Below are 17,470 nucleotides of genomic sequence, written 5' to 3'. Positions count from 1 at the left end.
CTCAGCCTTCCCTGTGGTGTGGATTACGCTGAACTGTGCCGACAAATGTCAGCGTCAAAAAAGCACACAAACAAGAAAAACACTCCGGGGTGAGCCATATAGGAACCTTAAGCAAAACAAACCAAAAAAAAACACAGAAAACCTTTCCTCTTTCCTCTGCTAAAACCGCTGAACAATAATTAATCATTAATCTACTTGGTAAAGGCAGAGATTGATATTTCCAATCTGGACTAATCAGGTGTGTCAACAGTCCTAGAGAACACTCCTTAAAGGTTTATTTTGTCAACACTACTAATTTCTAAAAGACTTTTTACTGTTAAAATAACTGGCACCAATGAGATGTACGGGGGTGGGAGGGGAAAGGACTCGGGAGAGGCTGTACCCTGATACAGCAAACAAAATGAAGCGCGCACCCTGGGTGCTCCCCTCCACCGACCTGCCATTCACAGAAAGTTCACGACTGCTATCAGTGCAACGCTTGCCACCCAGCAAACACCCTATTTTAATCATCGACACTATGACCGTATACAAGTTCGGCTCATCATTGAAAATTCAACATTTTCTAAGGAACTGTCAGTCCAAGTGATTCTAATGACAAACTTAACATAGTTTAACAAGCCAAACCAAGCTTTATGCATATTTATTTATAAAGAGAGCAAATTTAAATTCATCATGAATGATTTTTTAATTAACATCCCTAAACAACATATACTTCATGTGAATATTACTAGCAGGCTATCATAATGAAACCTACTAATCTTTGATGCTAGACATTTTTCAAAACTGGAAATCTAAACTAAATAAATCCTCATACAATTTATTATTTGCTGGCACTGGTAAGGTATCCAATTAATGATTTACAGTAGAAATATATAAAAAAGATATTACACATTAAATTTCTTTGAAATAGAAAAGGTTCCACTTTATCTTACTATACGTACCAACTTCAAGGATCCAACTTTAACAAAGAGAATTCTATAAATTCCATCTGTACTAAAAGGATAAAGTAGAAATCTTGTTTGATACCAAGCTCTATGTGATGTTTTAAAGGAACAGATAAGTTTAAATTCTTAAGTTTACATACTCTTCTTTTTGGGGGGAGGGGGACAGATACATTATCTATGGTATTAAACTAGGTATTATTTATGTCTACCTCTTAATTTATGCAAATTATGTATTCTAATCTAATTGGGAATCCAAAAACAGTTCTCCATTCATCACTAAAAGTCCAAAACAAAATGTTTCACTCATAGTACCATCACTGACTTACTACCAGTTTACTATTTGTGTTTATAGATACGTCTAGAAATTAATATTAATATAAACATGTACATTTAGCTATTTGCATTAATTTTGGCTTAATTGTGCAAAGCTAAAATAATACTTTGGATTTTATTTAGTAAACAAGTCACTATTGTAAGTGAATTAAGAGTACCAAACCCAACAAATATACCTTTGTGTGGTCCACTAATTATAAGAAAAATTCCAAACACTACTAGCTGTTATTAAAATCACAATACCACCTAGAGCTAATAAAACAGAACAATCTGTTTGAACAGGAGAGGAGAGCTTTCACAGTGTTCTCTCTCATATAAATTCTTAATGGAGTAGGAAGGACTTTTAAGTGGCTTTAAATTTGAATTCGATTGCTCAAATCTGTAACAGGCTTCCAAGGAGAATCTGAGCGACGACACACAGGGACCCGCCCGCAGTGCGCCGTCCCGCTCGACCCTCACGAATAGAAGATAAAGACGCTCAGTGTCTTCCTAAGAACCACAGGAACCCATCAGCCAAATTCACATTAGTGGGGTTCGTGCACTACCAGTGCAAACATTAAATCGTAAAGTGAAAAAGGCTTTTTCTGTGTGCTGCAACTTCACCTTGTAACAAACCAAAGAGGTTTGCAAATGTATTAAATATCACAGGGACTGAGCCGCACAGGTGACGGACAACAGGATCCATCAGAAAGAAATGAAGACTGGAGAACGAAAGCAGAAAAACACAACTTCACTGGAGCACAGGGGTCCGTCATCACCCAGGCCACCGCTCTGTTCACCTAACCCTCTACCCCTGTCAAGGAGCTCACCTTTCCAGAAACAGACACCCTGTATGCAGTCCACGTGGACGTCAGGCCTACATGCAAACACACCTTAACCATCCTCGGGTTCTAAGAGCCGCACTCACTGCTCTTTACCAAGTAAAGCCCTCCTGCCTAGGAGGTACCTTCACAACTTCAATGTTAACAATTTGGTAACACACTAGAGTGATTTTATGTTGCTCTAAGCACATATGAGAATTACATATGAATATATAAAAATTAATTTTAGACCTCATAAAATACATAAGGCTGTATCAATTTACACATCTACCAAGCAAAATAAGTTATCTTCAGAGACCCAACATGGAGTTATAATTTGCATATGCTAAAATGTGGACAAAAATGTATTTGCAGTATTAAAACAAGTACTTATTTTTCAATCTTAGAAAATAGGTTAATTGACAGTAAACTGATACGGCAATTTTTTGTTTGTTTGTTTTAGTATACTAATAAGAACAAATGACTCTTTCTAGTTATCAAGCTATTGGTTCTTCTGATTCCACAGGAGCAAACGTCCTTAGTCTCCCATAGCCTTCAGGGCAACGTACGCACCAGCACAGCACTCGATATCAGAACTGTGTATTGAATTGAACTATCGTAACCAAAAAGACTGTGGTTATCCCGGAGGAGTTAGTCCTGTGGATTTTGTTTTAGCGTCACTGACAGGCTACCATCACACCCTGCGGGGTTGGATTCGGGGACCTTCTAGCTACACAAACACTGCTCCTCTGGGTTCGTCTTAACCGGGTCCCGCCGGAAAGAAAACACAAAGCTCTTAACTCAGACCTCCTGCAGTGTGGTCAGCGGCGGGAGTGACAAGAGAGGTGAGCCTGGGCCCACCAGGGTCCTGCGCTGCCCGCCCCGCCCCGCCCTGGTCTCCTCGGAGCAGCCCTCTGACAAGCACAAGGCAGCGTCTGACAAGGTCCCCGTCTGGCCTCCCCCGTCACCAAACGCAGGTTCTGGGCAGCCCTTTGTGAAACAGGGGCTGGGCAGGCTCATGGACCTCTTCCACCTCAGAATTCTGTGGCCCATTTAGTAAAAAACAAGGGTCTGAAACATCGCTTTTCTCTTCATGATGTGTCATGACAGGTGAACATTTCAGCGGCAGGAACTAAGGACATCTGAATGGGGAAGACCTTCTTGCACAGAGTTCCCAGCAGCAGGGTGGCAAAGGGCAGGCGCCCACGGGCAGCAGCGACGGTGCCCTGCAGCCGCCCGCTGCCACCGTGGCCTCCGTCAGCCTCAGCGAGGAGCGGAGAGCACCCGGATCAGAAGGCAGAGCAGCCCGCGTGCGCCCCCCCCCGACCCCCCCGCAGCACCGCCGCCCTCGGGCTGCACCGGCCCCTCCCCAGGAGGGTGGCTCCTGCGCACAGGACGGCGGGAGGGCCTTCCCGAGGGGCTGACACCTGAGCACAGGCAGGGAGCAGTTAGGGACCAAGGCCATGAATATGGAGGGCAGAGCAGCAGCACGGAAGCAAGTGCAGAGGCCCATAGGGAGCAGCGTGTCCTGGGACCCGCAAGACAAGGTGCCCGCCCGTTTCACAGGTGAAGAATGGGGCCTGCAGGTGACGCGATCTGCAGCCAGCAGCACGGGGCCTGGGCTCTGGGCTGGGCCTGGGCCTGCGTTCTGGGCATCCTGACGTGGGAAGTCCTGCCTGCGCTCCAGTGCCCACGGACACCTCCTTCCCTCTGGCCCCAGGACACAGGCTTCTGCTCTGAAGCTCTCCACACAGCAGTTTGCACGCGTGAGCTGCCGCATGGAGTGCACGGGGCACGACAGGCTCCGGTGCAGCCAGGCGGGACGGGCTGGGCCTGACCCAGCCTAAGGTCGCCCTGACAGCCCCTCCCCGACGGCGAGAATGATGCCCCTGGCCCCTCCTCACTGCCCTGCTCTCCTCACACTCCCTGCCGGCTCGCCAGGCTCCGCAATGAATACACGGGGGAGCGAGGCCCAGGAGAACAGTCCTCCGTGCTGTCTGTGGGCCCCGACCCTCCTGCACCTGCACAGCGAAGGCCACACGGGTGCTCCTGCTCTGTTCCGGAAGTGGGTGAGTCAGGCGCGAAGCGCACGTCCCCCCAGGCACCTGCCCTGCCCCGTAAACGCAGTCCTCCCAGGGCACCCCGTCACCCCCTGGGTTAGAGCAGCCCCAGGAGGTGTGGGCTTCCTCCCCATAAATAGGAGACAAATGGCGGGGGGGCTAGCAGCAGCCAGGAAAAAGCCACTGGAGAGGGCACTTCTGTCTCTCAGGAGATGAAACTGCGCGGTGCCCTCGCCGGGGCCCCGTTCCTTTCCCAGCTTCACTCCCTGCACTGGCTTCTCTGTCTCCCGGATGCTGAGGCGCGGCCGGGCCACCCCGCCAGCCTCTTGGCTCACAACCAGCTCCGCTTCCTGCCCTGCTTCCCGGGCTGGAAGTCCCACCAGGAAGACAATCAGACTCGGCCCCTTCGCTCCCATACTCAGATCTGCTGGCCGGTCCCGCACAGCTGGACAAGGAAATCCTGCCCCGCACGCCGCCTGCCCCGGGTACCTTCTGGGCACGTAGGCCTCCTGGCTGTCATGAGACAAAATCAAACAAATGACCGACAGAGAGTCGAAAGGGAGATGATAAAGATAATTCAAGAGTCAGAAAACAAATGACACGGAGGGAGTTATTCAGTTTGAATAAGAGAAAGTCAAAGAAAGACTTAATAACGGTCTTGAACACTGAGAAGGGATTTGAAAATAGTTCTCAAAACTAAACAAAGAAGAGCAAATGACTTTCTGTCTCCACAGAAGACACAGGAAAAAAAAAGCTTAAGAAGAAACTTAGGTATGTGGGGAAAGCTCTTAAGGTGAGGACTATTTTACATTAGAATTATTACTAATGGAGATCATCATTTTCTTTGATGGTCTTTAAAATAAGTTATCGAATACCAAGATCTGAGTTTTGATCCTGGATTGGCCAGTAACCAAATGTGTGACTTTGAGCAGCAGGTAACTTCACTTATAAAATGAAAATCATATTAAATTATTTCTAAAGTTCCTTTTAGCTCTAACATTTCATGATTCATTTTAAAAAAATAATAAAGGCAATTCCAACACGACATTGTGAGACCAAAGGGTCATACTGGGCTAGATTTCCTGTAGACAGATCTCGTCCAACAGTATGACTTCAAGAATGAAGTATGATTATCAAAGAAGCTGTGAGGAATGGTGGAAAACTCCAAAGTCATGACAGTAATGAATGTTGAACAGATAAGAAATTTAGGACAGAAATTAATGAAAAATATTATTTACACAGTAAAAATTTTAAAAGAACAATAAAGCAGGCTCCTAAAACATTTCCTCATCAAAATGGGCAGGACTATGTATATTGGATAATTTGTTCCTACTTGGGTGATATCACCACGCTAGGTTTAACTACTTTTAATAACTAGTACATTTCAGTCGTCTCTCACTTTCCCCTACATAAGATCAAATCAGCCTCTCAATGACCTACACTTCATGAGTCATAATTTTTCTGTTTATGATTCAGAAAAATGTCTCCAGTCAGTATTTCCCAGACTGCTGTGGTTTTATTCCAAGAACCAATTTCATCTTCATTGGTTTCCTACAGGAAACCAGACCAACTTCCTATTATTTTATTTTCCTTACTTTTAGCATACCATAGCCCACATCAAATTAACTGGAAGTGAGAGTGATAGAAGACTCTATTCTGCACAAAGAGAGGCCAACACAAACAATGCCCGGTCTAGAAGTCACGGATTCAAAATGAAATGCAACGTGTGCTAATATTAGAGCTTTCTTTCAAAAGAGCTCCAAACCAAATAAGAAGAAACATATTTTAATTAACTTCTTACAAACATTCCACTGTCAGAAAGAACTTTTGTTTAAAAACTACTGTCTATGAATACAATAAATCCTACAAAGCTGATTAATACAGAGAAATTAATTAGAAGGAACAAAATACGTGTTTTCCATCCTAACCCCCTAACAAGCTGCTAGGAGAACAGGTAGGCAGCTGAAGGCCAACACACAGAGCTGTGGAGGGGTGGGCGGGGGCACAGCAACGTCCCCCCAGCCAGCCGCAGTCTGTTGTCACCCGCTGTCCTTCCCAGCCAGCCCCTCCCCACACCCACTCTTTCCCCCACTAAGAATCCATCTGACATTAGATCACACAAGGAAGAGGGGCATGGAACACGGGCTTTCCAAAGACATTCTGACAGTGGCTTGCACTCATACTGTTCCTCCAAAGCACTAGGAGTACCCGGGAAGTACACGTTCTCACTGACTACACGCTGCTCGGAAAAAGATTTCTGAATGTGGAGAATTTTGGTATAAACATGTATCAGATTCTTCTTAGATTCTTTCCACTCTCAGCTTTACAAGCTCACATAGTCATTAGCTGGCAAGGAATTTATACCAAATTCATAAGCTGATGCATTGAAGGAAGAATGCATTTAAGGCGCATATTACACAGATAAACCAAGAAACCAGAAACATTAGCACAGCGGTTCTCAAACTGAAGCCCCCAGATCAGGGTCAGCATCACCTGGACACATCCTGGAAAAGGAAGACCTCACAAATCAGACAGGTTGCTGGGCAAGGCAGGACTTTTCTAGAAAAGAACCCACTCAATTTACAACCCTTCATAACCCTTGACTTCTACGCCCCCCCCCCCCGCCTTCCGGATAATTCCTCTAACGCATCACTAAAATGCTCTTCCTAAAAGCCCCAAATCATCCCTACCCTAACCACAAAGGCCACGACGACTGCTTGCTCCTCACTCCTGCACACTCATCTGAAGCCCTAGCGGGGCAGACACCACCTCCTGCCTGAACCGCCTGGTCTGTTGGCTCCCTCACACAATTCCACCCTCCTGCCTCTTTGACCCTACCTCCCTGCCACCCATGACTCCCCCCACAAATGCTCCCAGGCCCCAAGGCTCCATCTTCATCCACTCCTCTGTTTCATTCTGCTGCCTTGGCTTCGGCCTCTCAAGAACTCCCAGGACTGAGCTCCAAATCTCTCTCAAACCTCACAGCATACTTTAAATTGCCTTTGACCTGCATTACCTGAATGTCCTTCAAGTACCGCTGGTAGGACGAGTCCAAGAGGGAGCCTCTCACGCACCCCCCAGCTCAGCAGTCCCTCCTCGGACGCCTGCTTCCAGCACCGGGACCATCAGTCATCCGGCCCCAGTGCCCTGGAGCAGTGCTTCCCTTCCTCCCCAGCCCCGTATCTTGTCGGCAGAGGGTCAGCCCTACAGGCCTCCTGTTCCATCCTCCTCATGCCCACTTCGACTGCCACCGCCTTCACCCAACAACTTCCTACTCTTCTGAAGCCCCACCTGTAGACTCACCTCTGAATCTATTTGTCTCCTGTTCAAAAACAAGACCAGGATGCCCACTCTCACCACTTGCATTCAGCGTAAGTCCCATAAGCCACAGCAATCAAAGAAGAAAAAGAAATAAAAGGAATCCAAATTGGAAAGGAACAAGTAAAACTATCACTGTCTGCAGATGTCATGATGCTATACATAGAAAATCCTAAAGATGCTACCGGAAAACTACTAGAGCTTGTCAATGAATTCAGTGAAGTTGCTGGATACAAAATTAATACACAGAAATCTGTTGCATTTCTATACACTAACAATGAAAGATCAGAAAGAGAAATTAAGGAAATAATCCCATTTACTATCACACCAAAAAAATACCTAGGAATGAACCTACCTAAGGAGGCAAAAGACCTGTACGCTGAGAACTATACGATAGTGATGAAAGAAACCGAAGATGACACAAACAAATGGAAAGATATGTTCTTGGATTGGAAGAATCAATATTGTCAAAATGGCTATACTACCCAAGGCAATCTACACATTCAATGCAATCCCTATCAAATTACCAATGGCATTTTTCACAGAACTGGAAAATATTTTTTTTAATCTGTATGGAAACACAAAAGACTCCGAATAGCCACAGCAATCTTGAGAAAGAAGAACAGAGCTGGAAGAATCCCACTGAGCAAAAGATGCTAAACATCACTAATTATTAGAGACGCAAACACCAGTCAGAATGGCCATCATCAAAAAGTCTACAAATAATAAATGCTGGAGAGGGTGTGGAGAAAAAGGAACCCTCGTACACTGTCATGGGAATGTAAACTGGTGCAGCCACTATGGAGGACAGTATGGAGGTTCCTTAAAAACTAAAAAGAGGGTTATCACGTGATCCAGCAATCCCACTCCTGGGCATATATCCGGAAAAGACAAAAACTCTAATTTGAAAAGATACATGCACCCCGATGTTCATTGCAGCACTATTTACAATAGTCAAGACATGGAATCAACCTAAGTGTCCATCGACAGATAAATGGATAACGAAGATGTGGTACATATATATAATGGAATATTACTTAGCCATAAAAAAGAGAGAAATAATGCCATCTGCAGCAACATGGATGGTCCTAGGGATTATCATATTAAGTGAAGATGGCCAGACAAAGACAAATATCATATGATATCATTTATATGTGGAATCTAAAAAAAAATGATACAAATATACTTATTTACAAAAAAATAGACTCACAGACACAGAAAACAAATTTATGGCTACCAAAGGGGATAGCAGGGCGGCAGGGGGAAAGATAAATTAGGAGTTACGGATTAACATACACACACTACTATATATAAAATAGATAAAACAGCAAGAAACTGCTGTATAGCACAGGGAACCATATGTCTTACAGTAACCTATAATGGAAAAGAATCTGAAAAAGAATATATATACAATTGAATCACTTTGCTGTACACCTGAAACTAACACAACATTGTAAATTAACTACTTCAATTAAAAAAATGGCTAATTGAAAAAGAAACACGTAGAGACTGCCCAAACACAGCCCACCTCCCTACCTGCCCACCTCCCATTTCTCCCACCAGACTTCTTGCTTAGGACCTAAGCAAGACCTAAGCAACCTAGGACGCTCATCATGTTGCAAACACATCCCAAGTCTTCTCTCTTCTGACTCTCAGCCTTGTACTGTCACCTCAATTTCAACTACCCGTTACCACTAACGACGTCTGTAAACTTCCACCCCGAACCTACTCCTTGACACCATGCACGATCTCGTGGGAGTGAAGTTCTCTCACCCCATCTCTAAAGACCCAAAGACATCAGCGCCAGCCTCTGTCACCCCTGGGAAAGGAGTCCCTCCATGACAGAGGTGGGTTTCACGCATCCCTGGGTCCTCCACTCCACCATGCACGCAAATATCGTTGAAGGGCTAAACTATCTTACGAGCCAAAATTCATCTTCGATTAAGCACCATTTCTGCCAATTAACAGGTCTTTAGGCAAAGCAGGCAAAACACAATAAAACCAGGTAAACTTCACATACAGAGCCACTTAGGAGGAATCGGCTCAACCTCCTGTGCTTTCTGTACGCACGGTACAGAGTCACCCTAGGGTAACAACCAGACACACTCAGCACCACTTTGTGTACGGAAAGCATATCAGACTTTTCGAACTACAAAACGTTTTGGAAAAAGGAGAAGACTGACTCATTTAATGCTACCATGACAGGGGAAGGCCTTCTATACATAAATCTTTATAAAATTTCCTGCATCTTCCCACCATGCCGGTATAGGACTTCTAGAGGCGATAAACTATCTACCATCACAAAGGAAACGTCTTAATCTAAAGGAAACTGAGTAACAGAGCACTCATTCCAAAACATTCTGTTTTGCCTGGAGATACCAAGAAGCAGCTAGATAAATTAGAACGTGGAAGATGGGCTAACTGCCTCAGCCCAGGATAAAGTCTTCACGCCTGGAGTGACAGTTATTGCTTCGCTATATGAAAGGGGGGACAGCTGCTCAAGGCATGGCATGCAGGAAATACCCTTTCAGATGGAAAATACATTTAGAATCACTTAGAAAAATAGCCCTATTTTTCTAACCTAAAGCCCCTGACGCCTTCCGCAGCCCAAAGCTTAAGCTTGGATACAGAACAGAATCATCGGAGATTAAGAAAGGAAAAAATTACCTTCCGAGACAGCAGAGACAGATAAGAAGTATCATTATTGGCTGATCTGTCGTCATCCTCCAAGGTTACCATCTTAGAGAAAAATGTACTGTGAGGGTTTACGCTCAAATTTTAAATTTGGTATCAATTGTAAGACTGACCTTTCCACTTGCTTCTCTTACTATGTTCTACCTTTGGTTTCATTTGATCTAGTTTATAATTTCTCCCTTAAACTAGCAGAGATATAAAGCAGGCATATCGCTTCCATTCCACTCAAAGTTGGAGATGTGGAGAAATAGCCAATCACCTCAAATACTTTCTGCAGTAAGAGTGCTGAATTCACTCATTAAACAGCAAAAAATGCTGCTAGATTTTCTGTTCCTTTTTTTTGGTGGCGGGGGGCAGGTGCTGTTTTAACTTAGAGTCATTTGCTTTTATTTCTATGCTCCACTAACTATCCTGATTGAATAAGTATCTAAATAGAACTCATATCATCCCTGGCTTCAGTTCACTCACTAAGTTAGCACTATAATACAGCAACAAAAACTTGAATTAAGCAGATTGCCAGAACCCTGGGGATTGGCTTCTCAGGTTTACTGCAATTTGTTCTAGAAAGAAAAACTAAGGAGAGGTAGATAGACCACCAGAGAATCTGTCTGAATAAAGGGAAAGAAATCAACATGAGCTGTGTCATACTGAGGAGGCAAGAGGCTACGAAGAGTTTTTCTTCCAATAATTTTTACTACTCACAAGAAAAAGTTAATTCCACTAATTTTGACATATTGGCACTCAAAAATACTACTTTCTCAGCCAGTAATATCATCACTACCAAAAATTAATATTAAAATAGAAGTTTTATTGACTTAATTTTCCAACATTTGAACCAAACACTTCGTTCACAATGTGAGTTGAAATGGCAGAAAATACATCCAAGTGAGGTTTGTGGCTGTAAGATCAACCCCAAATAAATAAATACTTTTACTCTAATGTCGGCAGTAAGATTTTATTACATTGTCCAATAACAGAAAATACACTTTTAAAAAAATGTATTAGCATTTCTATAAGGACTCATTAATACCCAAACTAATACCAAGAATCAAACTTGAGGACTAGGATTAGTGGTTGTCGTATTGTGTTAAGAAGCAACGGACAAAAGTAAAATACAGAACTCAGGAACACAGCCAGAGAAATCATGGCAAGAAAAACGGCTCACCTTGACGTGGCTCTGGGCTCCGAGGTTGTAGATCTCGGTCGGCTTCACTTCATTGATGATCTTTACGAGGCAGGTACTGTCGGTGAGGTCACCATAGTGCAGTTTCATGTCTTTAGGATTGAAACGCATACCATTAGATAGAAGGAAACAATGTAGGCCCATTTTTTTTTTTAATTTTTTTTTTTAATTTAATTTAATTTAGTTTTATTTATTTATTTATGGCTGTGTTGGGTCTTCGTTTCTGTGCGAGGGCTTTCTCTAATTGCGGCAAGTGGGGGCCACTCTTCATCACGGTGCGCGGGCCTCTCACTATCGCGGCCTCTCTTGTTGCGGAGCACAAGCTCCAGACGCGCAGGCTCAGTAATTGTGGCTCACGGGCCTAGTTGCTCCGCGGCATGTGGGATCCTCCCAGACCAGGGCTCGAACCCGTGTCCCCTGCATTGGCAGGCAGACTCTCAACCACTGCGCCACCAGGGAAGCCCCGGCCCAATTTTTTAACATAGCAAAACTGAAATGTATATTCTGAAATTCTGAAAACCAGATTGGTTCTGGAGTAGCAGTCTGTAACTGTCATCTGTAAAGAAACTAAATAGTAGAAAGAGATTCCCATTTGTTGCTATGTCTATAAAGGATTTGTAAAAACTCAGATGAGCTTTTTAAAAAAACATAGTATCATGACAGATGTTACACAATCAGCGTATCTTATGGCGCCCCGGTGGCTGTAAGACATGTCACATGAGAATGAGATTCAGACAAGGAAAATCTGGAAATAATGCGTATACCCTCGAACAAAATATGTCACACATTGATAGTAGTGAAGATAGCTCTATTCAGATACTTTTATCTAGCGATTTTTCAGTCCTTCATAAACATCAGTCCTTAAACCATCCATGACGTGCCTGACGCATACATAACTGATTAGAGGACAACTAGCTTGTTCTGACCCCAGATCTAAGCAGATCCTCACACTGACTTCCCTAGTGTAAGAAGGTGACACAGGCAGATGGGCAACCTGCTAACTGGATACTCTCATTAATTTTACGTAATATTGATCTACATCCAGGTCCAATGGCAGTACCATTCTACACTTTGCACAAAATGATGATGATTTTCAAGGAGGATTCACTGAATAACCTAAATATTAAGGTGGAAAGTGTACTAGTAGGTCATCTTCCTGATGACATCACTACCTGTACAACTAACCCAAACCTTCCAGTGTTCAGGGCCCTGAGGTGAATACAAGCCACCTGGATCATCCCTGCTGGCGGGAAACACCCTGTGTCCTCGTCCCAGCTCTGTCTTTCGTGTGTTATGGAGGCTTGAGGAAGTCACACCCTCTCTCTGCTTCCATCTGTAAAATGGTCTCATTCACAACCTCAGGAACTGCTGTCAAGGTCAAATGAGAAAACACCGCAACTGTGTGAGGTACTCCCTGCAACTGTGTTACCAAAAATAACGAACGACTGCAAGTACTGACAACCGCCTGTAAAGCAATTTAAATACATTTTTGACTGCCATCTGCTTTTGGACCTGTCTTCACCAATTATTTCTAAGATTAAATAAATGTACAAAGACTGCTTGAGTTGATTAAATTAGACCAAACGTGAAAAGTAGAGGAGGGCTCTGAGTGTGGAGCTGATCTGACTCGAGGGCACAGGGACACCTGGAGACGGGTGATCAAAGGCTTGTCTGCTCTGGCCTCTCGAGCAGCATCACCTGATGGTACCCTCGTAACGGCCTAACCGCGGTGACACCATGGCCCAGGGCAGCAGGCAGTGAAGGGTTTTCAAAGCGTGCAGATAGCATTCAACGCAGGTAACTCATGGGTAAATAACTGCGATGTGATGGGCTTTGAGAAAAATGACATTTGAAAATACCTTATCATAATATAGGAAGTTACACAGAAAGAGAGTTTAGAAAAAGAAAACGACTTACTTCCTTCAATATGAGCCTGGGGGTTCTTATACAGATGTTCAATTCGACCAGTATTGAATGAACTGGATCGCCGTACAATTCCATGGACCTGCATTTTTATCGTGTGGAAGGATAAGAATAAGTTATAAATATGCAATGAGGATTCGTAAGCAACGTTATTCCGCTAATGTTTAGCTTCGTGAAAAAACATATAACTGTCATTTAAAGACCTTATTTTAAATTAGCAGAAGGAGTTCTGCGGCTCACTCTCCCCCCACCCCGCCCCCGCCCACGGGCAGCTCCCTCCATCCCTCTCCAGTGTTTCTACTGCCAATCTCGACGAAAGTAATTAGATAACGACGTGACTTCACAGCGAGTGCTTAGTTGTAGATACTCAAATGTCTCCTTTTCCAAACACACACACACTTACGGTCCTACTGCTGACAAAAATATCTCTTCAATTTGAAACCGGAGACAGACCATGCGAGGCCGTATCGGTCACACAGCCTGGACCGCTCTTCAACCCAGAGCACGAGGAGAGGGCTCTGGTGCCTCCAGCCCTGCCTGGTGCCCTCCGAGCTTTGCACCTGGCACCGATTCTTTAAATAAATACGTATCTGGGTCCACAAGAGAATCAGGGAGCCGCTGCTTTTATGCAGCTGTGTGGAAAAGCTAAGAAAGCTAAATAGCATAGGTTAGGGACAAGACTTACGTCCTATGAGATTTAAGGCATGAAGGAAACTCAAACGAAGGGAGGATTTTTTTTTTTTAATTTTTATCTTTGACTTAACCATGACAAGTGTGAGGGGAAAAAGTCTCTGGAACCAGAACACATACCTGTCCGATGCCGAAGAAAAGACTATTTGTGTCTGATACATTGGAGACATTGTTCAGGACCTGGTCTCACTCCCTCCTCCCTCCTTTGTGCTGCCAGCGCTAATAGCAGCTTATGTCACCGGCTGCCCGTGTCCCAGCACTGCTGGTGGCAGTTTTAGTCTTCCTCTTATTTTAGAAGCGCTCCTTCTAATGTTGGGTAGTTTCATTTGCAGCTGAATACACTTCTATATTTTAACTCAATCGTTTTCTGTCTATTTCGAACAAAAATTAACCCTTGGCATGACTCAAATATTCTAAGTGCAGGGGGGAAATTATAAGCACATAAGACTTTCTTTCAAATAGAAAGAAATGTCATGGTCACTTTACATGGCATACATGAGAAACTGACTTCTGCAAAGGATACAACACACCCACAATTAATAATTCTGTTGGTTAGATGCTTTAGCCAAAGAGCTAAAACCACATTATTTTCCAAAAGAACTAAACCCAAGAAAATTTTGTAAACATGAAAATATTTTAAGACAGGAACATCACAAACTTGGTTGACATTTCGGGAGGCTAACAGTCAAATCTAGGAAACATTAAATTGCAATTTGGGTTTACGTATCCATTACGTAATTTAAAAGTAGAGAGAATAATACTTACATTAAGCTTAGAATTAATTCAACTTCATGGTCTCCAGTTTTTCAAGTTGTTAATTATAAAGTTCAACTACTCTGTAAACTTAATAAACTTTGTTTAATAAAAATCAAGTTCACATATACACCTATACATATCAAAACTGGTGTTTACCACCAAAGTTATTTCTGAAATACAGAGATCTCAGATGTAAGCTGAGCTTGATTTCATTGGATAGAGAGGAATTCATATGTTCTAAAAAACAGATAATTTAGCTTTGACAATGAAAAAAATAATAATATGATTTAGTCTATTTTTTTCTCTTGATTGCTGGTTTCTGGATAAGTCACATAATCCCAACAGCCCAAAACAAAGAGAAATGCTATATACATACACATTTTATATCTACATAAAGGACTGATAAAAATATTCAATGACATTGATGGATACAGTATGAAAATCAGACAATTACCCAAAGTCACAGCAAATAAATAACATAGGACTTTACTGTCACACTTATAACCGAACACATTAAGCACTAGTTTTGGGTCTTTTTTTTTAAGGCAAAAAAAAAAAAAAAAAAAGCTGTGTTTTAATTTCCCCTCACTCCCAACTTTTGGTATGTGTATACAGGGAAAGAAAGACCTGCCAAATGCTTAATCCATGACAGCAAGTATTATTCTAAGAACTAATGAAAGCTGAGTCTGTCTACTTCTGAGACAGGTGAAATACAAACTTTAAGACAAGCCAAAATGTGTGCAAACTGGATAATCTAGTTAAGAATTTGAGATTAGCGGCTTTTTCTTTACAAAAGGGAGGTAGGCAGGATTTTTTGTTTGTTTTTGTAAGGATTTTTGGAGAAAAAGAAACGAGTTAGGAAACCAAAGTGAAAAGATAAATGAGCTAAATTTGATTCCCGATAAAATTAATTAAAATCGTTATTAAATTATAGCCGTTCAAAACCAAAATTTCTGAAAAACTGAGGTGTTAAACAGAAGTGAGCATTTTTGACAAAAAAATTTCAAGTCCCGTTTAACTAAGTGATGAAAAGGAAATTTTCAAGTTCTCACGATGTCAGAACAAAGTTGGTTTGACTGCAAAACCGAGAGTCAGATTAGGCAGTATAAATGCACAGAAATGCTGACTGATTGATTGATTGATTGATTACAGTCAAGAAAATAGAAAATTATTACCATTGGATCTTAAATTCTTCAGTGTCTAGATTTGTCTTGGAGGCAAGGATGCCTCCCAGGGATGTTTAATGCAACCTGCTTCTGGAAAGTCTAGATGACGTCGGTCACATCAGCACACACGGCAGTGACCGTGCACAGACACTGTTCTCTGTGGACATTAAATCACTGAACCTTCACAACCACCTTCGTATCGTGACTCCCATCTTACAGGTGGGGACGCTGCCTGAGACCACGCCACCAGCACGTGGTTCTGTTAAAGGTGGACGTGGCCCATTGTGCCAACACTCAGTATGGTTTCAGAGCGAAAGCCACAAAAAGCTTTGACTTTTTTGCACCAAGGCTTCTATCAATAGGATTACCAACAACTCAGAAAAAAGGATCCACGGATCAAGAACGGAAGCACCGGAACTCCAGTTCTAACAAAGGTCTCCCAGGGATGCCTGCACAGCCCTTCCGCCCCATTTCTCTTCCGTTCTCCTGAGGCCCCCTGGCTACAGTTCCTCTCCTGGAAGGGAAACCCACGATCTACCTGTTCTCTAATTTTACATTCTGATTCGCTGTGTTGTCATTGTTACCAAGTTAATTAATATAGATTTCTCACATATTCCCAGATACATTCTAGCTTTTAAAGGGTTTGACTTTGTCTTTCATCTTTCTGGTTTCTCTTTGTATTTTGCACAAAGTAAGTACAAAAGTATATTGCTGGCTTATCTGCTAACAATGACGCTAGGAAGGCACCTGAAACCAGAGGTACTTTCACAGGAAGCTTCACTCCTGTGGTTTTCCTCTTTCCCTGGTGACGAGAAGGAGCATGCACAGCTGGGACCCGGGCAACGTCACACACCCGCCCTTCCCTGACGCGAAGTAACAGACCGGACCGAGGGCCTCCTACAGAATCTGCGTCCCTCGGCCGGTCAGCACCAAGCACTGTGCCACCCGCCTGTCCTGTAAGACTAAGCTCCACAGGCCCACAGAGCTCCTCTGGACTGCTGTCCACGTGCGTCTCACCTGACCTTGGTGGCGACCTTGGGGACACGTGCACTCATCATCTAAGTCTCCGAGAGGCCGCGGAGCCAGCAAGTGGCGGGAAAGGATAAGGACGCGGTCCAGCACCCAGCTCAGGGGCTGCCTCGCCACCGCGAGCTGGATGGCCTCGCTCACCTCCCTGCTCTGAGCTGCCTGACATGGTACAAAGGAGAATTACCCTCTGCACTTCAACAGTGTGTAGAATTAAATCCATAAAGCTTTAAAGGATGATTTTCTATAAACGCTGAGAATTCTTGGCTCTCCTCATCATGAGATGATACCTACAGACATTCTATAAATAATGAACACGTGTTAGATCCATTCTCTTTATCTTTATGCCCCCCCTGCAAAATGTTTAATCTGGAGCAAAATTCAAGAAACCAGCAGCATTAAAAACTTTAAACCTTTAAAGGGTCCCTTCTCAGTGAGGAGTGGACCCGGGATGAAGCAATCCATCTTTTTCACGTTACATTGTTCGTTCAGAACATGATCAGATGGGACCTCCCTGGCGGTCCAGTGGTTAAGGCTCCGTGCTCCCCATGCAGGGGGCAAGGGTTCGATCCCTGGT

At 43.5% G+C, this 17,470-nt stretch overlaps 1 protein-coding gene across 3 annotated transcripts in view; it reads right to left on the bottom strand.

Annotated features, from left to right (window-relative positions):
* Positions 1–17,470, bottom strand: part of GMDS (GDP-mannose 4,6-dehydratase) — a 486,657-nt gene that overhangs the window by 367,296 nt on the left and 101,891 nt on the right. For all 3 annotated transcript variants that reach the window (XM_068557602.1, XM_068557604.1, XM_068557605.1), the window contains exons 3-4: positions 13,250–13,337; positions 11,315–11,424 (exon numbers count right to left, since the gene is read on the bottom strand). In XM_068557602.1, coding sequence (XP_068413703.1) covers positions 11,315–11,424; positions 13,250–13,337 — 198 coding nt within the window. The remainder of the gene's footprint in view (positions 1–11,314; positions 11,425–13,249; positions 13,338–17,470) is intronic.

Source organism: Eschrichtius robustus, chromosome 12 (genome assembly GCF_028021215.1).
Source record: "Eschrichtius robustus isolate mEscRob2 chromosome 12, mEscRob2.pri, whole genome shotgun sequence".
In the NCBI taxonomy this organism is placed as follows: Eukaryota; Metazoa; Chordata; class Mammalia; order Artiodactyla; family Eschrichtiidae; genus Eschrichtius; species Eschrichtius robustus.
The sequence above is the reverse complement of the archived record's forward strand: the minus strand, read 5'-3'. Positions and strand labels throughout refer to the sequence as shown.